The 23,680-nt window shown below is 46.8% G+C and overlaps 1 protein-coding gene across 1 annotated transcript in view; it reads right to left on the bottom strand.

Annotated features, from left to right (window-relative positions):
- The window catches only part of MORN5 (MORN repeat containing 5), a 47,441-nt gene that overhangs the window by 3,578 nt on the left and 20,183 nt on the right, over positions 1 to 23,680 (bottom strand). Inside the window, exons 3-4 of the mRNA XM_003785407.1 lie at positions 23,271 to 23,382; positions 19,229 to 19,360 (exon numbers count right to left, since the gene is read on the bottom strand). Coding sequence (XP_003785455.1) covers positions 19,229 to 19,360; positions 23,271 to 23,382 — 244 coding nt within the window. The remainder of the gene's footprint in view (positions 1 to 19,228; positions 19,361 to 23,270; positions 23,383 to 23,680) is intronic.

Here is a 23,680-nt window from a genome sequence, read left to right as displayed (position 1 = left end):
AAAAAAAAAAAAAGAAAGTCTGTGTAGTAACACAGGGGAAATGTTTTTGATGTGACAATAAGCAAAAGAAAAAAAGAAAGTGGGAAGAGGCAGGGAACAAAATTACATGTACAGTATTTTATGTGTAAAAATTGTGCACAGCAGAAAAATTAAAGACGATAAATAGATAGCTTCTAGACTGGCAGGGATAAAAAACAAAGATAATAAATTAAAATGTGAATAATGGTCAGCCCCGAACAGTGGAATTAGAGAATTTCTTCTTTCTGTCTTGGGTAATTCCCAAATCTTTTTTCATTAAGATGCATTCACAAAAGAAAAAAATAAAAATAATTATTGGCTTTTTTCCTATCTTCCAATTTAATGTCTTGGTAATATCACACATTTTTGTTAATTGAAATAAAATATCTTTAGGTCCCTAGAAATACCAACAGGATTCTTGAACTACCGAAAAGTAAAACAGACATAGCGTGAAAATACTGGTTAAAATACATAAAAATCAGAGAATAGACAAATCTCCTGTGCATAAGAATTCCACATAATTTATATGCTCTGTTCTCAATGAGTTGAAGCAAAGCTCCCCACTTCTTAATGCATCTGTGCATAGCACCTTCCTTCCAAAGAGTACACTATGGAAAGGGGGGAGTGACTTTACAGTGGGGAAATCTGACAAACACAACCTCTGCCAGTGACCATGGTTGACAGCGGTGTTGACAAGTCATTACTCGTCTTCACCCTTGATACAATGGGATGGAAATAGCCCTTCACCTCTGTGGTCTTCCTCCCCAAATGCGCAACCCTAGTCTAATCATGAGACAAACATACGACAAAGTCTAGCCGAGGAGAATCCTATAAAACACCTGACTGGCACTCCTTATAACTGTCATCAAAAGCCAGGGAAATCTGAGCAAATGTCACAGGCAAGTGGAGCCGAAGGAGACATAACTAAGTAATGGTGAGTCCTTCATGGGATCCTGGGATAGGAAACAGACATTAGGAAAAGACCCAGGCAACCTGGATAAAGGATGGGTGTCAGTGATTAACAACACCAATACTGGTTCCTTAATTGTGACAAACCACCTACCTGCAATGTAACATGTTAATAACAGGGGGAACGAGTCGTGGGTATATTGAGAACTCTGTACTCTGTTTGCAATAATATTGTAAATCTAACTGCTCTTAAAATAAAAAGTTTATTCTAAAAAATGCATGAAATCCAGTATGCTCCTTAAAAGGTAAGTTTCTCAGGTTCTTCAAGAGGGAAAAAATCCCTTCACACCTCCTTCCATCCACACTAAAGCCATTCACTTTTTTTCCTTTCATGGCCTCCTAATATCCCAATTTTTTAATCTGTACTTATTTGTACATTTTCTTATTTAATGTTTATTTTATGTATTTATTTATTCTTTAGAGACAGAGTCTCACTTTGTCACCTTCAGTAGAGTGCTGTGGCGTGACAGCTTACAGCAAACTCCAGCTCTTGGGCTTAGGCAATTCTCTTATCTCAGCCTCCAGAGTAGCTGGGACTACAGGCACCCACCACAATGCCTGGCTATATTTTTGTTGCAGTTTGTCCGGGGCTGGGTTTGAATCCACCCTCCTTGGTACATGGGGCCGTGCCCTACTCACTGAGCCACGGGTGCCACCCTTATTTAATGTTTAGACTGTAAGCTCTCAGCAGAGGGACTGTGTCTGCTTTGTTGTCTACTGGATCCAGCATACAGTGAATGCTTAATAAGTGCTTTGCCAGATAAAATCTGGAATAAGCCTTTTTCATTCTGATTTGCTTCAGTCACTACCAACAAACATTTCCCTGGTGCCTGTCCACTTCTCCGGATCTAGGTCTCAACGTAAATGTCCCTTCTTCAGTGACCCTAGTCTAAGTCCCCCATCTTCTCTTCATTTTATTTCCTGCATGGTATATGCTACTCTCAGCAATTTTCTTCTTTATTTACATATTGTCTGTCTCCCTAGCCAGACTAAGCTCCAGTGAAACCAGGAGCCTCAACCTTGTGCGTGGTGGTGTCCCAGTGCTTAGAAGGGTGCCTGAACATAGTAGGTGCTCAGTTGATATCTGTTGAATTAATGAATGAATCAACAAGTCCACTCCTGGGCCAGTCCTGTACCCAGTGCTGGAGACAGAGTAGACTCAGTAGCAAGTACTACCAAGAGGCCCAATCCAGGTACTCTGGATTGTCTGTCCAGGGAGCAGAAAGATGTCTTTATTCTGGTTCTGAAGCTTCAGAAGTAACCTTGCTGCCACCTACGTGTCCCATGCCCCCACAGACTATTAGGAGAACTGAGCTTATTATAGAGAAAAAAGGAACTTGCTACAATAGAGACCCCAAATCTGACCATGGACTCCCCTGATGAGAATCCTTCTCTGAAAAGGCTTCGCACGCCTCAGCCTGGACTTCATGTTCCCCCAGATCCTCCTGCTTTTCAACCCTACTTCCTGACCTGGTCCCCTTTCTTTGTAAAATGCAGCCACCCCAAGGAACTGTGGCCACCCACATGTGCGTGCTCTCCAGTGCCTCTGTGCCGCTGCATATGCTATTCCCCTGATGGAACACCCTTCCTCTTTGAGGGCCTGGTTCAGGTGTGAGGCCTCTAGGAGCAGAATTGAGGCCCAGGGTACTTTCCATCTCTGGGCTTTATGTAAAATTGATGAAAATCCTAAATAAGATGATAATAATTATGGTATATTTTAAACATTTACATTTGATTAATTACAACCAAATGTAGTATGTTATTCCCAGGTCTCTTCCAAAAAAGTATAACTTCACAGTGTGGCGTGGTCAGGAAAGGGGGTGTGAACTGAGAGTTGTCTGATGAGCATGGTCTTCTATTGCTGCTGTCACAACCCATGCTTAAGGTGCCTCATGAATATGTGGGCTGGACTTAGCACCACCTAGGCTGACCTCTACTCCAATGGGCCCTGCTGGATGTGAGTCTTCCCTGACCCAGGACAAGGTCACCACTCCTCCCAACCTGGGGCACCCCTATCTGATTCACCTCTGGTTGTTGGGGCCCAATACAGACCCAGTACTTAAAAGGTATTGAATAAACACATGGTGAATGAATGAATAAAGAAATGTACATTTGGGGACATGAAAGTAATAGGTTTACCCTGCGGGATTTGAACAAAGGGGAGAGAATTTCTTCCCCACCCTAGGCAAATGGAGCTCCTAAGGAGGTAAAGCAGGCCAGCTAAGTGCAGGTCCAAGGCCCCCAGCTGCCTTTTCCTCTTGTGGCTGGAGACCACAGACTGAGCAGCCCCACTGCACAGAGAGGCTGGGTTGTCTGGGGTCATATCTGGATACTGACCATATTCTGTAGCTCACAGCCTGGCCGCGCTGGGGCCTGCCTCACAGCAAGGGCAGGAGGGGCCAGCCTGCATATGCCACAGCTGTGCCGGGCTGCTGAGCTTTACCCAGGTTGCCAAGGGTAACATTAGTGCAGCCTACAGGTCAGCACAGTGCTGGGGGGAAGAAGAGATCCTGAAAGTCTCCAAACAGCTGTAAGGAAATACCAGCTCCCCAGAGGGCCAGAGGGAGGGGCCAGCTCAGGCTCTAAGACCTTGGGCAAGTGGCCTCACATATCCCTGGGTCTCATTTCCTCACCTATAAAGTGCCTGCCTTGAAGATTTGCCATGAGGACTAAGAGATCATCCCTGAAAAGTGCTCAGCACTTGGTGCACAGCAAATGCCCCAAACCAAAAAGCCACAAGTGGCCCTGTGAGGTGCTAGCTCACACCTATAATCCTAGCACTCCGGAAGGCCAAGGTGAGTGGGCTGCTTGAGCTCACGAGTTTGAGACCAGCCTGAGCACAAGTGAGACCTTGTCTCTATAAATAGCTGGGCATTTGGCTCGGCGCCTATAGCTCAACCGGCTAAGGCGCCAGCCACGTACACCTAAGGTGGTGGGTTTGAATCCCCAGCCCAGACCCGCCAAACAACAATGACGGCTACAACCAAAAAAATAGCCGGGCGTTGTGGCGGGTGCCTGTGGTCCCAGCTACTTGGGAGGTGAAGGCAGGAGACTCGCTTGAGCCCAGGAGTTGGAGGTTGCTGTGAGCTGTAATGCCATGGCACTCTACCCAGGGGGACAGCTTGAGGCTCTGTCTCAAAAAAAAAAAAAATAGCTGGGCATTTCTGTGGGCACCTATAGTCCTAGCTACTCAAGAGGATCACTTGAGCCACTTGAGAATTTGAGGCTGCTGTGAGCTATAATGCCATGGTACTCTATCAAGAGTGACAAAGTGAGACTCTGTCTCAAAACAAACAAACAAACGAAAAAACCAGAAGTTGTCTTCATGAAGTTGGACATCAGGATGTAAATGACAACACCGTATAGATGGGAGGAGTCCAGGAGTCTACCATATAGACAGGCCTGGGTCCAGTGCTAAGCTGACACCTTGTTGGGTGATTTTGGACAAGAACTTGTGTATTGGGGTTTCACCAGACCCCCTGCAGAGGCAGAGTGAGGACTGGCCAGACTGAGTGACACTCAGTGGGCTCTAAGGAAGTAAAGCTACCATCATCATTCTCCTGCACTTTTAATTCCCAAACTGGACGCTTGCAAGGGAGTGTCCTTAAGAAACTCACTTAGGACACCCTGAGGACTTCTGGTTCCCTGCCAGGATGGAGGAGAAGCTGGGGGAGGAGGAGGTCGTTACACAGGATTAGCTTCAGAAGAATAGAGAGCTGTGGTTCAGCTAATGATTTCTGTTCAAAGACAGAAGGGCAGGCCAGGGCAGGTGAGCCCAGAGAGAGCAAACAGGCAGATTGGGGTCGCTGGGCACCCACAAGCTGGGCTCTGCCACCTCTCAGTGCACCTTTGGGCTGGGCACACTCGCGGTCACCACTGTTATGTAGTTCCTGCCCCGAGGGGCTGTGGTGCCCCACAAGGGAGGAGACCAATATGAAACAAAGCACGTAGCCTCAGGAGGGGGGCAGGTGCACACTGGCCGAGTACCTAGGAGGCACCTCGCTCTGTGTGTATGGGGGTTTGCTTTCATCTTCTCCTCAGTGAGTGAGGTGGAGCTGTCCCTACTCCGGGTGTGGAAACTGAGGCTCGGGGTGACGTGATTTGCCTCACTTCATTCCACTAGAGTGGAGGGAAGGGCTCAGTGTGACTGGCATTGAAGTCAGTGAAGCTGCAAGTGTGTGCATAGGCACAAATGTGTATTTCCACCCTGCTGTTCTTACACAGCCATAAGCGTGGAAGGGTGTGTGCCTGTGAGTGTAGGGGTGGCTACAGCTGGGGGGGTAAGTGTGTGCGTGGTGTGTGATATACGTGACTGGCTGAATGTGGCAGGGTCTGAGTGTGTGTGATCTTGTATGGACGGAGAGGCATCCCACAGAGATGGGGAGCACAGGGCTGGGCCAGGCTCTGGGGAAGGGGAGCTTCTGCTGTGTGTGTGTGGGTGCCCTCTTTTTTTGGAGTCTAGGTTCAACCTCAGAGGGCTCCAGGCTGAGATGGGGGTACACTCCAAACTAGGTTCTCTATCCTGTGGGCACCCATGGGGCTCACCTACTGTCCTGCCACACCCTCAGTGCAGGGCTGCATAAGCTGGTGGGGCAGGGCCCAGACAGTATCACAGTGAGGGCATCCTCCTTACCACTCCTGACAAGAAAGAGGCTTTGAACTTTGCTGGCAGTGCTGGTGGCCAGATGCCAAGCCCACAGCATTGTCAATATTGACTGAGGGGTCACTGCCCAGGCAGAGCCTGACATAGGGTGGGGGTGGCCTTGGGACTGCTTTTGCTTGTCCCTTGGGGAGGAGCATCTTTTGGACTGGGGTGGGGCTGGGGATGGGGGCAAGGCAAGTCGCTTGGGCCACTGGGAGCTAAAGGTGCAGGGCCTGACACCCACAGCTTTTCAAGGCCTATTCAAATGTAAGCAGTTTGGAAAGAATGATTGACTCTAAAATGTAAAAGAAGAGAAACTACAAAGCTGAAATTAATGGATAATTAATGCATTCAGACTTAATTATTAAATTTAGAAATCAAAACAATTTTATTACTCTTGAAATCCATTGGTAGCTTGATTCCCTCATTTTGCAAGAATTCTCCAGTATGCATATGACTCTCAAGAAATCACAGCCAATTGTTAAAGACTTGTTGTCAAACAATTTACCCAGCCAACTTAGAAAGACCCTTTCAAAGTTTTAACAGCAAAAAGTTTATATTTAAATTTTAAATGAAATATTCTTGTTTTAACATGTGGAAATGATTGAGGTGGGGTCGCTCAGGTTAGACCTCAGGCTAGATTTAGGGCTAACGGCTGGGGTGGGGAATATGGCTGCCTCCTATTAGGGGCCACTTCTGTGTGCTGGGGCCGGGCCAGGCAAGGTGCCTGCCTGATCTCACACAATCCTCACTAACACCCGCGTGTTATCTCAGGAGGGAGTTGTAGGTGCTCCAGTTGATGGGTAAGGAGAAAAAAGTGTCCACAGTCATAATGACCCTTGAAAACCTCTTAAGATGGCCCCATGCTGGAGGAGGACATCTTGCTAAGTGCCACGTAGCCATTTTTCTGACATTGTTGGAACAAGGAATTTGTCCTGCCATTGAGGTCCACATACATAGCCAGCTAGTGATTATGGGGCACTGATTAAAAAATACATATCCTTAATTACCAGAATCCTCTGTGTGGACAGGAGACACACAGGGATGGAGACCAGCGGATCCAGTGTCCCTACACTCAGAACAAGCATGTAATGGATGGAGATGAAAATCACCAACACTGTTTTCGTTACTATTCTCTTGCCTCCCCATTCCCCATTTTTCTTTTATGAACACTTATAATTGAATTCGTGTTCACTAAACATGTTCATCATGCCTAGCCACTATCCTAAGGCAGATCAGAGAAACCAAGTGCCATGGCCAGGGTCACCACTGGCCTGTCTCCATGGCTTCTGCTCTGACCTTCTGCTCCTTTCTGCCCCTGATTCCTGGCTGCATGTGGATGGAGGACAGAGGGGGCCTGGCAGTTGGGAGCTTGTCACCCAGTTGGCAGATGCTGAGGGATGAATGAAAACTGCGGCACTGGGGACAGCCAGGAGAGATGTTAAGGAGGAATCTGCAGAACTCTGACAGGCCAGAGCTCATTGAATCCTCATTGTTGTTATAGCTGTTTCACGGGGGAGGGTACTGAGGCTCAGAGAGGTAAAGGCATCTGCCCAAGCTCACCCAGCTATTATTCAGGGCTGCAGCCTTCAGCACCACCCACTTCCCTAAGAAACTTTTCTGCGATTCCTGTCTTTGCTCTTCATTGTCTAAAAGATCAAAACTAAACTTTCTGTGGCATCCAAAGCTCTCTCCATCCCACACTGGGTTTCTGTACCTTGAAAGCCCAGTTCAGACACACTCCTACACACCTGTCAAAGCCCAGTCTGTCCATCACTGCCTGAGGGAAGCCTCCTTGACTCCTTCATCTTCCAACACACGAACGGGTCTCAGGGACTCCACTTTGAGTACCTATCCTCCTGCATCTGTCTGTGCCTTTGCTCATGCTGTTCCTTCTCTTCCATGCAGGAAAATCCACCTCTCATCCTTTAAGGTCTAGCTGAATATCACGTTTTCTAGGCACCTGGGACACACTTAAGCTCTTCTCTGCACTCCCCCAGCACACTGAGAATCTAGCTCCTGGCTCCAGTGAGGCAGGGACATTCCCGGCTCTTTGGGAAAGAATCTTATATTTAGTATTTCAAACTAGACATTAATACATATTATAGGGAATATAGAATTGCGTTGGACTGCCTTCTTAATACATCTTTTATGGTTTGTTATTTTGATTTCTATACTATATTTTGAGGGGTTTCATTGCAGTCTTTTGAGAACTGAGGCTCTCAGAAGGCCTCAGGCTTCTGTCCAGAGAAGACCCACCCCCAGTCCTGTGACTATATGTCTATGCCTCTGCTCCTGCATGCCCTGCAATGGTTTAGGGGCAGGCACTGTGTCTGGTCCCCAGAAGCAACCCTGGTATATGCAGGGACTCAGTGAAGGCCTATGTCTAGGAGGAACATAGTGGGTCTGAGGCTCCAGGTAGGCAAGAAAGGATGAAGATAATGGGAACACATCCAGAACAGAATGCCAGGGGCTGGGCAGAGACATCAGGAAACCACACGCCTCTAGTCCAGTCTTGAAATCGACATCAAAAGCTGGTGAGTGGAGCCCAGAGGGCAGTTTGCCAAGGTGACACTGGCTCCTCCTTTGGGATGTGGAGTTAAGGAGCTGCCTGCTTTTCTTTCTTTCTTTCTTTCTTTCTTTCTTTCTTTCTTTCTTTCTTTCTTTCTTTCTTTCTTTCTTCTCACTTGGTCTTACTTCTATTTATGTATTTTTAATTCAGATTAATATAAAGGTATAGATGATTAGGTTACATTGTTTGCATTTCTAAAGTAAAGTTCAAGTAGTAGTTGGGCCCTTCACCCAGGGGGGTGTGCTGTACACCCTTACATTGTGCACATTAGGTGACGGTTTACTAATCCCCCTCCCTCCTCCCCTCTCTCCTTTCTCTCTTTCCCTCCACTTGAATTTCCTGGGCTGTAAAATAATCACAGTTGCAATAGAGTGCTGACATATACCAAGTGTCTGCCAGGGCCAGGTCCTGTTCTTGTTAGAGCCCCTGAGTTGTCTCACTTCCGCTCACCACAACCCTGAAAGAAAGTCCGATTTCTCTTCCCTCTTTCAAATGAAGAAACTGAAGCTCAGAGAAATTAAGAGACTAGCTCCAGGTCCCCCAGCAGGTGAATGTCTGATCTAGGATCTGCTTGCAGATCTGGCTGACCCTAAAGCCTGGCAGTTTGTAACCTTGTCTGCTTCTGGACTTGAGGGGTTTCTATCAACTGCTGTGAGTTCCAGAGCTTGGGCCGAGGAGGGAAGATGAGGCTCTTGCCCTGTAGTGTCTGGCTTAACATTTACTTCTGTTAAAAGGGTCAAAACAGGCTCGGCGCCTGTGGCTCAAGTGGCTAAGGCACCAGCCACATACACCTAAGGTGGCAGGTTCAAATCCAGCCTGGGCCCGCCAAACAACAATGATGGCTGCAACCAAAAATAGCCAGGCATTGTGGCGGGTGCCTGTGTTCCCCGCTACTTCGGAGGCTGAGGCAGGAGACTCGCTTGAGCCCAGGAGTTGGAGGTTGCTGTGAGCTTTGATGCCATAGCACTTTACCCAGGGGGATAGCTTGAGGCTCTGTCTCAAAAAAAAAAAAAAGGGGACAAAACAAACCATTATGGTGCTGGCCAGGTTGACAGTTGACTCCAGCCATAGGAGGGGAAGCTGTGTCCTTTGGAGCTTCCAGGAGGCTGCCATGGGGGTGGGCGATGTATTGTTACCAAAATCCAGTGGGCACCAGGGCTGGAAGGGGAATTTCCAGGGCCTCTGGAAGGATGGCAAAGGGCACTTCCTGTGGGTTACTCCCAGAGCAAAGACTTTGTGGACGGCTTCCCTGGCGAATCTCGCCCTCTGTAGGCAAAATTCTGTTGGTGAGTTCAAGGTCTTCTCTGGGGACAAGGCCCATAGCTTTGCCTAGATTCTTGGAGAGAGGTTCATGACTCAGAAAAGGCTGCAGCATATCTCACTAGTGCAGAGCATGGCCTCTGGTGTTGTAGAGACCTCAGTTTCCCCATCTCCAAATAGGAATAATGGCATATTCCTCAAATGCCAGCACAGTGGAGGCCTTTGATGCCCATAGCTTCCCTTGCTACCCCTGTTGCTTACAGCAAATGCCCAAGTCCAGTGGCAGGGATGTGTGCTTAGTGCAGGCATTTTATGTGGCAGTTGCAGTGTGATATTATCCCCACAAAGCCTTCATTATGGTGCTGCTAACAATACCACAGAGAAAGCAGGGATGCCCCTGCGTGCCAGCTTCCAGGTGATTATAACATTTGGGTAAATTGCCTTTTGTCTCGCTGGAGGGATGACGGCAGGGAGGGGGATGTAGGAGAGACTTGCTCAGCCATTTTGTAGCAGAAACTGGAAGGGAAGCACTGTGGAGAGGTAGCCTGGGTTTGTGGAAGGACCCCCAGCCGGCAGTGGGAAATAGGCCTTCACTGGGTCTCAGGTTTCTGATCTCTTAGGGGAAGGCAGTGGCCTCAAGATTAGAAGAGTCTTGGTTTGTCAGTGGCTTTGAAAGACTCTTATTCATTGCCTGGGTTTTCCGCAATAAAGTGGGCAGAGAACTCTCTTGGGGAAAGAAGCACCCCAGCAATCTCAGGCTGCTGGGAAGGCTCTTGGTTCTTTCCTTCTTTCATTAGTAAATTCCAACTTCTCATTTAGAACCAGTTCAAATGTCATCTTTAGCTTTGGAATTTAAATGCCAGCTCTGCTACTTATTATCAGTTTGACTTTGGGCAGGCAATTCACTTAGCCTCAGTCTCATTATTTATAAAGTTAAAATAATAAAGGTACCCATTTTTTTGAGTTACTATGGGGATGCAATGAAATGCAATAAAAATAATACATGTGGGGTGGCACCTGTGGCTCAAAGGAGTGGGGTACCAGCCCCACATGCAAGGGGTGGTAGGTTCAAACCCAGCCCCAGCCAAAAAAAAAAAAAACCTGTAAAAATAATACATGTAGCTCAGCGCCTATAGCTCAAGCGGCTAAGGTGCCAGCCATATACCCCAGAGCTGGTGGGTTCAAATCCAGCCGGGGTCTGCCAAACAGCAATGACAACTATAACCAGAAAATGGCTGGGCATTGTGGTGGGCACCTGTAGTCCCAGCTCCTTGGGAGGCTGAGGCAAGAAATTCCTTAAGCCCAGGAATTAGAGGTTGCTGTGAGCTGTGATGCCACAGCACTCTACCCAGGGCAACAGCTTGAGGCTCTGTCTCAAAAAAAAAAAAAATACATGTAACATGCTTAGACCAGTGCCTGGTACATAGTAATCATTCAGTAAATACCAGATATTATGATTATTTATTATTATTATTTCTTTTTTAGAGAGTGCGTCTCACTCTGTCATCCAGGCTTGAGTGCAATGATGAAATCATAGCTCACTGCAGCCTCTAACTCCTGAGTTCAAGCAATCCTTCCTCCTCAGCTTCCCAAATAACTGAGATTACAGGTGTGTACCACCATACCCAGCTAATTTTTCTTTTTTTAGAGATGACATCTTTCTATGTTGCTCAGACTGGTCTCAAATTCCTGCCCTCAAGGGATTCTCCTGCCTAGGCTTCCCAATTTGTTGGGCTTACAGGTGTAAGCCACCATGCCCAACCTAAATTTTATTAATAGGTATGTATCCTGCTTTTCACCTGAAATAGAACCTGGATATCTTTGTATGCCAATAGGTATATTTCTTCACTATCATTTTTTTTGGAGACAGAATGTCACTATGTTGCCCTTGCTATGGAGTCACAGCTCACAGCAACCTCAAACTCTTGGACTTACACAATTCTCTTGCCTCAGTCTCCCAAAGTAGCTGGGACTACAGGCGCCCGCCACAATGCCCAGCTATTGTTTGTTGTTGTTGTTGTTGCTGTTGTCATTGTTTAGCAGGCCCAGGCTGGGTTTGAACCTGCCCGTCCTAGTATATGTGACCAGTCCCCTAAAAACTGAGCTGTGGGCACCACAATATACTACATGTTATTGAACCAGTGCTGTCCTGTTGGACAGTGGGGATGTTTACAGTTTTCAACTATTTAGACAATACTAGAGAAGCCTTAGAAGACCAAAGAGTTCTTTCATTTTCTAGGGGTTCACTATGCAGTTTAGATTTCACCCCTTTCTAACACTGTGTGGGAGCAAATAAACAACGGTGTCTGGGAGCTCCTCGCCCATGCCTCTTTTGACTGAGGATCTTGGAGCTGGCCAAGCAACGTGGAAAGTGGAAAACCTCAGATGGCAGGCAAGCCTGTGTGTGAGTCCCAGCTCTTGCCAAATTTCTTGGGGGAAATTCTTTAACTGCACTGAGCCTCAGTTTCCTCATTATCAAACAAGATTCACATGGGTACTCCCCTCCCCCTTACTTGAGTGTCTGGTGTATGTAAATGATCAATCACTATTAGCTCTCACCACCACCATCATCTTCATCTTCCTCATCCTCACTCTCATGACACCAGCCCCCTCCCACAAAAGACTCCAAATCACATAAGCTGGGTCACTTTTCAGACCCCAATTCACACCCCTTCTTCTCACTGTCCAGCTAATGGAGTGTACATTCAAATGAGCCTTGTGGTCTTGATTTTAAATTCTGTCTGTAACCCACAGGTTCAAACGCAAAAGGGCCCTCTCTGCAAATAATCACTGGTGTGTGATATTTTTAAGAAGCCAAAGCCATTGTTTCTGATTGAAGGAAAGTTGGTGCTATTTTGAAGAGCAGCACGATTAAGCGGTGGCGTTATCTCTTTAACCGTTGGGAATTATACGCTGTTTGAAAGATTTGTGAGCTCTAGGACATTTGCCAGATGTGCTTGATTCGACATTTCAGACAACAAAGGGGATAATGTTGGCGGGAATCTTGACGGCATTTCTGATGATCAGGATATTCTTTGAGGATGGTACTGAGACCTTTCGGGGAAGAATTTCAGCTTTTACATAAACTAATTTGGGATGCTCACTCTCTGTGTTCCACAAAGCAAATTTAGTTCATTGTTAGTTGTATATGTTAAAATGGTTACAAGGGTTTTTCTTTGAATATTAATAATGTGCCTTTCATCTGAGACACTCACATGGGGTATCATTAATTGGGGGGAGGGAGTAGGGATTAGTGGTACAGTTATTTTGCAAATGATTCCTGCTAGTAACATTGAGGCAAGCAACAGCTTCATGAAAGAGATACACGTACAAACTGCCAACGTGGCTCTGCCGCATCCTTCTGGAGAGGAACGAAAGGGATGTGTGTGAGGGGGAAGGGTTAGAGTTAATCTCCCAATTTCCCATCATAGTAAAGGTAATTGTCTCAAATATCTTTAAATGCTTCTCTATTGGCTCACAGTGTATAAAGGACTCTTTTTCAAATAAGGTAGCATCTCATTTGGGGCCTTCTGGTGTTTTTTTTTCTTTAGACTCTAAAATGGACCTTTTCATTCATTTAGGAATTTTGCTAAGCTCCCACCAGGTGACAGGAACTATGCTTGGTGGAGGAACAACTATGAATCAGACATGCCTCGGCCTAGGAGAGGAGACAGAAGAGTACACAGTAAACTAGGACATGAAGCAGGCAAGGAGAATAAAAAGAACAGGCTTTGGGAAGATTTGGGCTTGAATGTGACTCCCTCACTAGCTATGTGAGGGAGTGAGGGAGTTTTAACTGAGATCAGGTTATAATCTGAGATCAAGTGTCCTCATTGCAAACCATGTCCCACGAAAATTACCCACTTGGGGTGGCAGGAAAGATAGAAGAGGGAAGGTGTGTGGCACAGGGCCTTGGGAAGGATCCGCCACAACTAACCTTCCTGGCTCAGCTTCATCTCCCTGAGCTGTGGACGCACAGGCAAACCCACAAGCCCTTTGGAGGTTGCAGGCAAAGACTCCCTGGCCTTCTGTTTTGTGCTAAGCAGTGAGAGATGACGAAGAATTAAGATTGATGGAGCAAAAGGGAAGAGTGTCCTGCACTGGGGGAAATATGAGATGGGAAAAGGCAGTAGAAAGTGCTGGGTGTGTTTGTCAATGGATGGCAGCTAGTCTGGTTGGACGAGCACATGGGTGGAAGACACAGCAGGGTGGAAGATGGGCCTTCCAAGTTACCATAATCAAGAGCCTGCAGACCTCAAAGTTTCGCCAGCATCTCATCTCCCAAGCAAAACCTTCCTGACCCTTGAGAGGGTTGTGAAATCAATTTAGTGCATAACAACAAGCACTCTAAAAAATGAAATAGAAGAGAAAATGTCATAGCACTGCACATGCAAAGATACACACATAGGCATGCATGCATGCATGTGTGTGTCCTGGGACACCAGGAAAAACACCCCTTACTATGGGCCAAAGGCTTGAGAGCTGGAGTTAGAGAGAATATGTTGCCTGCCCTGATCCCCGAAGCCTGGCACACTGTAGATGTTCAGAGACTTTCTGGTGCATGGAAGGATGACTTTAAATTCTCACAGCAATCCAGCAAGGCTGGTGCCATACTCCCTAGCTAAGAAAAGCATTCTCTAAAACCCAAAAGGGAATTTGTCAAGCATGTTTGCAGTTTAGCAAATGTAGTCTGGCAGTCTGGGACCTGGCTGTCAGATCTAGAGCAAGCTTCTCTGGCTCTAGATCTTCTGGGGAAAGAAGCCAGCAGGAAATGGAGAAGGAGGCAATGCCATGCAGAGAAGCCCAGAGATCACCCAGAGGCGACTCTTCTGGTATCCAGCCTATGACCTCCTATAAAATAAGCATCGCTGGCTCTGACACACCCACGTGGCATGTGCTTCCTGCAACAGCAGTGGCTAAGACTACTGTGTTTACCCTGGGATGGCCTTGATCACCCACCTCAGGCCGGCAGGACCAGCAGCTGGTGGCTTTAGAGTGCCAACAGGAAGCACTGTTTATGGCAGCAGATTGGAATGTGGGGAGAAAGGGCCTTGGGGAAATCAGAAGATGGACAGAAGCCTGAATCAGTCCCTCTCAGGGTAGGGTGAGTCAGGGGTAATGACTAGGTAGCCACAGAGACTTCCTTTTAGTGGTTTCCAGGACACTCCAAACTTGATCTGTCCTATAATATCAGGACCAAAATACTCCTTGGCTACCTTTCTCTTCCATCACAGACTCTTACTTAAGGTTAGGAGGACCCTAGAAATTATCCAGCCCACAGTCTCATTTTACAGATAAAGAGAAAGGGGCCCAGCAAGGGAAGGCTTTGGTGCAGGGAAAGCCAGCAGAAAACTGGGGCTAGGGCTTGGAACCCATGACACCCATCCCCCACTTGGGTCCATGGCCTCCAGGTGCCCCTCTCCCACCACTTTACCTAAAGGATTTCCTATCTAATCTTACTCCCTTTGGCCTTTTCTCTCTATATAACTGGAGAAGTCTTTCTAAAGGATAAACCAGTTACTGTGCTACCTGCCTAAAACCCATCCTTGCTCCTCACTGCCTCATGGTGAGAAGACACCCATAGTCTTTGCTACTCCCCTCACCCCTACCAGCTCTTGGGCTTCTTCTCATATATTGTCATTTCATGCTTCTGAACTACTTGTAGCTCCCTAGATGTGAAATGTCCTCTCTCAACCCTAATCGCTTTGCATATACTGTTCCCTCTGCCTTTAACGCTGTTCCCAACCCTGCTGCATTCGTCCAGGAAACCTCCCCAGCCCGCTGACCTCCAGTAGATATTCCTACTCAGTTCTCTGGCAGCTACTCTGTATTGCTGTAGGATCCGCGTTACAGTCAGTGTCTTCCTGGTTAGCATTTCTAAGCTTACCATAAAGCCAGACCTATAGCAAGTATGCAATAAATATTTGTTAACCAGTCATCAGTATCCATCCTCTCCAAGCTTCCAAAAATGGCTTTCCCTTCCTGTGATGCACATTTAAGTTTATCACTAAGTCTGGCTTCTTCTGCCCACAGAATTTTGGGAACCACCCTTTTGGCTTCCTCAGTCACACCGTGCTTCTTCATGCCTGTTTCTTTGCACATGCTGTTCCTTCTGCCTGGAAGCTCTTCCCCCACATTCTTATTCATGAAATCCCTATTCATTCTTTATGATTCATCATGTTTGTGGCCTTTTTGTTGCTCCCAGTTAACACCCTTCCTCCCAGCCAAGTGAACACACCACCTCCTCAACCCTCCTCATCTTCCAGGGCTTGCCTCCACCACATTATATCACATTATATTCTAATTGTATGTTTCTGTGTCTGTCTCTCCCAGTAGACTGTGAATCTCCATAGGACCAGGATGTCATCTCAGTGAGGCAGGACCAGAATATAATTCAAACCTAAAATGCTGAAAATGAATCAGTTGCATCATACCACAATTGAATAAAGATTATGCTAAAAGAGAATTCCCCAAAGTATAGTCTATAGAACCCCAGTTAAATAAAATGCTCCCTGCGGCCCCACTTCCCAGCTAATTTTGTGGTCAGATACGTTTGGGAAATGATGTAAATCTATCTCTGTAGTAGAGATTCCAGCACGCATTCATTCCTTAATTTAGTCATTTCAAACATACTTAATGAGCATCTACTATGTGCCCGTGCCTATGCTTGGTGCTGGCACAGCAATGTGCCATGTTTTGAGCAGTTTTTGCTTTATGTCCTGCAACTTTGAATTTTATTGGTTCAAAGGTCTTAGTTCTTGAGGAGGAATGGTCCCATCAAGTGATACAATGAGGGCTCCATTGAACTGGAAGTTGAAACAGCCACCCAGCCATTTTGGTTCCTTACATCACAGAAACAACCAGCATAAAAGAGGAACACTGTACTGGCTGCAGTGATTGTTCTTGATGGCTAGGTGACACTGGGTCTCTGCCATACAAGTGGGAAGGGGCTGTTGTATGGAACCCAGGGGTTCTCCAGGGCACCTTTTCATTCTTCCATCACCGATAGTAAAAGTTAACAAAAAAAAAGTAAGCCAATCAACTGAATAACCAAAATACACCAGGATCAGTAAGGATTCAGACTCTTCAAGAATGAAGATTTGGGTGACCCCTATCAGGTAAAAACTAGACCAAATGAAGGGCAGGCTGAAGGCAAATGAAATGTGGAATGGATAATACAAGAAGGGATTTGTAAATATTTGTAAAGTAACGGCTCCTGACTAGTCACACAAAGGGAAGGCTTTTTCCCCTTGCTTGTATGAGTACATATATGTATATATACTGTATATATATTGTATGAGTATATATATATACCTGAATCTATATATATACTATATATACTGTATATATATATATAGTATGAGTATATATATATACCTTTATCTATACCATCTTTCTGTTTACTTATCTATATGCACGCTTGTTTTTATTAATGAATTTCTTTTCTTTTGTTTCTTCTTTCCCCCTTATGATTTTATAGAAGGATTATTGGCAGGGCCTTCAGGTTAGAGAACATTGAGGCAGGACTGTCAAGGGACAACCTCAAAGATGGATACAAAGTCTGTTGGGGTCTCCTCTGCCCCTTTGGGGAGAGAAGGTGAAAGCATCATTGTATTAATATGAAAGAGAGTTGCAACTTCATACATTTGTTATCATTGTTGTATAGAAGGTTTAATGTTTGTAAAAGAGTATGTGTGGCACTGAGCTGTTAGAAGTTACTGATTCTCAGCCCCAAATGGACCCTCTGCTCTCTGCTTTGCAATGCTGGGACTGGAAAGATCTGAATTCCTGTTTTGCCAGTGGGCTTCCTGTTGAAGGTTTGGAAGGCAAACGGAGGATACCCCTTTATGTTTTCCTTGTTGTCCATGCCTGGGTTTTCTCAGCAATGGTATTGCACTTACAGTTGCTAGGTTTTTTCCACACTATAGAATCAGCTTCATTGCTTTTGTCAGAGGTTCTGCTGGGCTTTGCTTCCTCCTCAAGGTCTGGGTGCCAGCTCTGTAGGGTCCCTTCTCTAAGCTGCCAAGGAGCCAGCCCAGCCTGGCAGTGCCCTCTTCTGAGGGATCTGGGTTGCAGTTCCTTGGGGTCCCTTCATCAACCTTGTAGGTTCTCACAGCCCAGTCTTTTGCAATTGTCCCCAGTCCTTGAGGTGGCGGCTGCTTCCTGTAGATACTTTCTCTGTTAAATGTGAATGTCCTCCTTTAGTTTGTTTCAGTTCTCCAGTAGCCATTTAACCAATTTCCTCATAGCAAATTCTTTCCATTTTTCTGATTGGACCCTTACTACAAGTAGAGATAAGACGCAAACCCTTCCATATGGCTCTTACAGTCTAGTGGGGAGACAGATGTTACCCAAACAATTAAAGAAATGAGTAATTGCATTGAAGTAAGTGACACGCAGGAAAAGTACAAGGTATCTTAGCATAGTATAGGCCCTCAGAAGCCCTGCAGTAAACAGTCTAGGTTAGCAACTCCTTAACTCACTGTAACCCAGCATCTGCTGGACTTACTTGGGCAAGAAGGTTCATGGGCAGAACCCATGTTGTGCAGAGCAGTACATGCATTAATGAGAAAGGGAAGCCAGCAGAGGGGTGTGAGCATGTGCCATGTTCCTCCAGTGGCACTCGGAGGGTTGGGGGCATATAGGCTCCAGAATTTTAGCCACAGGATCAGTTGATTCCCTTTGCTCTTATTCCAGCCTCACGAGGCAGCTTTGATTATCACTGAGTGACTGAATAAATTTCCCTATAGTGAGAGGATGCTCTCACTAGCAGCACAGGCATTCTGGCAGTTTCTTTTTTATTATAGAGGAAGGTTTCTTGACCTGGGTCTTTGGAGGGATCGTCAGTCCCTGAAGACTCAGCAAAATGTGTGTGTGGGGGCTGGTGGTGGTGCATTTTTCAGGCAAACAGGTCCATAGCTTTTGTTATTTCTAGTAGGAATGTGATTCCAGAAAAGAGGAAGGTTAGGAATCACTGCATTAAAGAAAAATGTTCTTGTTTTTATGTGAATATTGGGCTCCCATGAGCGTGGTCTCTGTAAATTGGTCCTGCTCAGTCTGATGAGCCTCAGTCTGATGTCCACCACACTGAGGTTCTGGATCCTTCAAGGTGCTTTGCTGGCTGAAGGGCCAATCAGCCTTCTTGGGCCACAGGGAATCACTTACTTCAAGGCCTTTGCCTGTGCTGTTACCCCTGGCTGGGAAACCCTTTCTCCTTGCCTTGTGGTCAACTCCCAGTTATTCTTCACATCTCAGAATAGGTCTCATTTCTTTCCTGAAAACTTCTGTGACTTACCAGTTAGGGCCCCTTCTTTGTGCTCCCACAGCATCACCCCACCTCTCTGGGACCCCCCACTCCCTCCTCTTGACCATGGTTTCCCTTTCCCAGTGCTTGCTTCATGACGTTGCTGCCTGTTAAAGGAAGGGGATCCTTGTCCTCCTTTGCTCTGCTCTACCCCAGCACCAGGCATAGGCTCTAGGATATAGTAGGTGTCCATTCAATACTAGCTAAAGTGATACATGCAAAAATAAGTAGTCTTTTCAGGGCCACACTTCTGTGCTGTCGCAGTTAGACCAGGAAGGGCCTTTGCCTCGCTCTCTGACTACGTTCAGACTTGTTGGCCATAAGAAGTTCAATGAGTGAAACATCCAGACAATCACTTTTTTATCTTTTATCAGTGAAACCTTTCTTACCAAATGGACACACATGCACACACTTACATGAGGATGAGAAGCAAAGGTGCTGCCGAGTGCTGGCATGCACATACCTGCATTCCTCAGAAAGCGGTTCCCGTAGTCCTTGATGACCCTGGTGGCTGGGTTGTAGAAGCCGTCTCCACAGTCATAGCAGCCCTTGGGGATTATTCTAGGTGGGTCCATATTGGTGAGTTGAGAGATACCTTGAAGGGGCACAATGGTTGATTAGTTCACCATCAAGGCCAAATCCCAATGCAATGTTCCCATAAAGTCTACCTTTGGCTAAGTTCTCATGTGACTACCTGGTTCTAGTGTTGGACTAAGCACTTCTGATTCAGGGTAAGGAGCAAAAACAGCAGGAACAGTGCTCCAAAGAGCTTTCTGAAAATGGCTCTGTAACCACTGTCTTCTTATCCTCCATCATTTCTTGGGACACCATGACAATGGGTACAGGTTCTGGAGTCAGAGTTGGCCAGCTGAATAGAAGGGCAGCCCCAGGAGAAGGATGACCTTCAAAGTGTGGGCCAAGGCCAGAGGTACTGAACCCTTAGGCTCCCTGAGGAAAACTTGCGGAGCAGAGTGCATGCAAAGGAACAGTGGGAAAGAAACATTAGGTGGCCAGAGGTGGGTAGTGGAGAACCTTGACTCTCACCAAAATTACCATAGTGGTGGCATTTATCAAATGTTTATTATGTGCCAGGCATTATGTCCCTACTATTTCATTTAATCCTGAGAGTGGCCCTGTGGCTCCATTTTACACGTAAGTAAACTGAGATTCAGAGAGGTAAAGTAACATCCCCAAGATTATCCACCTAGGAAGCAGCCCAGCTCTGTAACCTGTGTGATCAGCTGTCAACATCAGGGGAGGAAAGGGCTTAGGCATGGCCCCAGGACTGGGGACACTGGGACCCCCAGGAGGGAAAGAGGAGCTACCTTTTAGGTCATGCACCCAGTGTGTATATATCTTGGAATGCTGTGGCCTGAGTAAAGGAGAGGTTCGAATAAATAATGTTTGAGGTTCCCCATTCTCTGGACCGAGAGCTAGTACCCACTGAACATAATACCAGCACTATGTTCACAATTTAGTGTCCTGCACACAGCAGGTGCTCCTGTATTAGTTAACAACATACTCAACCCTAACCTTGACCCTGACCCTAATCCTAATCCCATGTATACTGGCTGATGATTACTGAGCACTCATTCCATGCCAAGTATTTTACAGCCATTCTTTCACTGAAGCCTCATGCCAATGCCCAGAGAGGTCATGGGGCACCCTCAACTGTCACCCCAACAATGCCTGCTCCTGAGGCGAAATGCAGAGTAATAAGGGAAGAGAGTGGCTACTGAAGGTAAAGCTGTTCTGCTGGAGAAGGGGAGGGGAGGCAGGTGCAGGGAACGTCATCACACTGCCTTCATGGCTGGCAAAAGCAGCTGCCATGTGAGGGCTGAGGCTTGAGGCTGACAGCTTTTTTCCCATAGGCTTCAGTTGGGGTGAAGAGCCCGTGACAAAGTCCAGGCTGCATCTAACCCAGGAGGAGTGATTTGGAAGTTGCTTAAGCTGCATCTAGATCAGAAGCTCTTTGAAGGAAGAAACAGTGTTCTCTCAGCTCTGTGTCCTCTGGAGCCAGCCAGCGTCTGACATAGGGGAGATGCTCAGGAAATGTTTATCAATATCATCAAATTTACTCCCCTAACTGTACCCCTCACCTCTGGCTGTGGTGTCAGTATTATTATCCCTGCTTGACACTAACTCTTTATTGAGTGCCCACTATATGCCAGACAATGTACTAGAGTCTTGCCCTTGTGCTGGTCACAGCTGGCTCAGTAAGATGGATGATGAACACTCAGGATTTGATCTTCAGAGGGGTCATGGTAGCTCTGTGACATGCCCCTGGGAGACCTCACCTGGTCTGGGAGTTCAGGTAAACAGAGTCCTGAAGGATGGGAGGGAGTTATCTGGGTGAAGAGAGTGTATTCCAGGCAGAAGGAATGGTAGGAAAAAGTGTGGTCTCTTTGAGAAATAAAGAGAAAGTGAGCACGGCCAGAGAGAAGAGGGCAAAGAAGGGTGGGTGGCACTGAGTGAGGCTGGGGACATAAGCAGGAGCCAGAGAATGTTGGTCATTTTGAGATACTGGAACCTTGTCTGAGGCTAGAAGGAAGTGCTTAAGGCTGTGGGGTGGCCGAATGGGGAATGACCTCAAAGGGGTCAAGTGGCGCTCTCTAGAGAGATGATGGAGGTCTGAATAGGGCGGTGGCAGAGAGGATGCAGGAAACTGCCTAGCACATGGAGGTGCTCAGTAGACATTTGTTGAATGGCAAATGAAAGCACATATTTAGGAGGTAAAATCACTGGGGCTAAGTGACCAATTGCTTCTAGGGGACAGAGGAAGGGAAGATTAGGCTTCCCTAGGTGGATGGGCATGATGTTTACCGAGGGAGCCATCACTGAGGGAGAGTGTGTTGCAGGGAAGAGGGTGGATTCAGTGCAAATAAGTTTGGGGACAACCCAGACAGGTATCAGGGAGGCTGGATGCAGGAATCTGAGCCAATTTCAATTTCAATTCCGATTTCAATTCGAATGTTGATGGTAATTAAAGGCTTGGTGAATTGGCCTGGGGCGGTGCCTATGGCTTGGTGGGTAAGGTGCCAGCCCCATATACCGAGGGTGGAGGGTTCAACCCGGGCCCCCAGCCAAACTGCAACAACAAAAAAAATAGCGGGGCATTTTGGCAGGCGCCTGTAGTCCCAGCTACTTGGGAGGCTGAGGCAAGAGAATCACCTAAGCCCAGGAGTTGGAGGTTGCTGTGAGCTGTGTGATGCCACGGCACTCTACCCAGGGTGATAAAGTGAGACTCTGTCTCTACAAAAAAAAAAAAAAAAGGTGAATTGGCCCCAACGTAGCCCTCTGTGACAAAACACAGGTTTTGCAGGGAGGTAGCATAACACAGGGGACTTCAGAGAGGAAGACTGAAGCTCCAGTGTGAGCTCTGTCCCTGGGAAACACATCTGGATTCCAGGGTCTCAACTTTCTCCTTTATGACACATACTAGGAGGGCTGACCGCTGACTGGGCAGGGTCATTGGTGATACCATTCAGGGCTGGACAGGGATCCCCCTATTCTCTAGGCCCAGGTGAGCTCAGAAATCAGACTCCCATTTCCAGGCACAAACAGACCGCCTTTTTCAGGACGTACCCTCTGGGCTCTAACAAGATCATGAACAAAGCCGCCTGAGATAGTTTTTTGGATGGTGGTTCCACCTTGAGTAGAGAGCATACACCCTAATCCCTTCTCGGGAGACAAAGACTGTAAGGACCAGATAACCTTGCCCTAGTGGAGGAGAAACTATATTCATTCATTTGTTAATGCACTCATTGACTTTGAAAAGAGGTTTTTCCACCTATGGAGTCCCGGCCAGCTGTAATTCTCAGCCCAGGTAGAGACTCCCCAGTTAGTTCTTTCCCCCTTCCAGAAGCTCTGGTGCTTTTTTGCTGCTTCTGTATTCCTTTCTGTCTAATAGAATCCTATCTTACCACTGATCTGTGGTCCATGGGTTCATTCTTTGAATCCCCAAGCCCAAGGACCTACTGAGGAAGAAATTCTAGTATCATCGGACAATCAAGGAGACAGGGATCACAGAGAGCCTCACCTGGCACCTGATACGCAGAGAGCATGCCAGTGCTGCTTCTGCTCCATCTCCTTCTTTTGCAAATATTAACATCTTCATAATTTTAGTGTTATAGTAGGTGCTACAAATAAGAACAGCTGACGGGTCCTACGCGCCTATGTGCGTGCAAGTTGCTGTTCTAAACACTTTACATGAGTCTTAGTTACAACCATCTCATGAGGGAAGTGCTAGTGTTTGACTGTGAAGGGGAGAAACTGAGGCACAGAGGGGTGAAGTCCCTTGCCCGTGGTCCTCTGCTAGGACAGTGGAGCTGAGATGTGGTGACTGGCCTTCCTGGCCCTGAGACCTGGGTCTTTCATGTTCTGCTGTGCCCACTTATTTCCTCGTCTCCTCCGAGTGACTTCAGTAGGCCACAGCCCACTTATTCAAACTGTCTTTAGTTTCCCTCTCAGTTTGGTGGTGAAGGAAAGGGCGGGTGCCTGGGTACCTGCGGGCTTCAAGCCATGGCAGATCTCCGTGTAAAACCTCCGATCATAGCTGTCGCAGTAGTGCCAGTTCTCCGCGTCATACTGCAGCCCATCTGAGAAGGTGTACCTGCCCTGCAAGGCAAGGAACACACACGCACGTGAGGAAGCTGAAGCCTTTTTGCCAAGAAGGCTGGATATCAAGAAAAGAGGTGGCTTTCTCATTGCCACAGAAAAGCAGAGGTAACTATCACAATTATTACGGTTGTGACGATGAGAGAGAGAGGCCATAAAGCACAGACCTCTGTGCCTGCTACTCATGACAGGTTAACTCACTGTGTGAACATGGGCAGGTGACCTATATACTCCGGCCTTTTGTTTCCTCATCTGTTTAGTTAAATATATGATGGCATATATTTAATGGGATTGATTG

The sequence above is a fragment of the Otolemur garnettii genome, unplaced genomic scaffold, assembly GCF_000181295.1.
Source record: "Otolemur garnettii isolate 467f Iridium unplaced genomic scaffold, OtoGar3 scaffold00014, whole genome shotgun sequence".
In the NCBI taxonomy this organism is placed as follows: domain Eukaryota; kingdom Metazoa; phylum Chordata; class Mammalia; order Primates; family Galagidae; genus Otolemur; species Otolemur garnettii.
The sequence above is the reverse complement of the archived record's forward strand: the minus strand, read 5'-3'. Positions and strand labels throughout refer to the sequence as shown.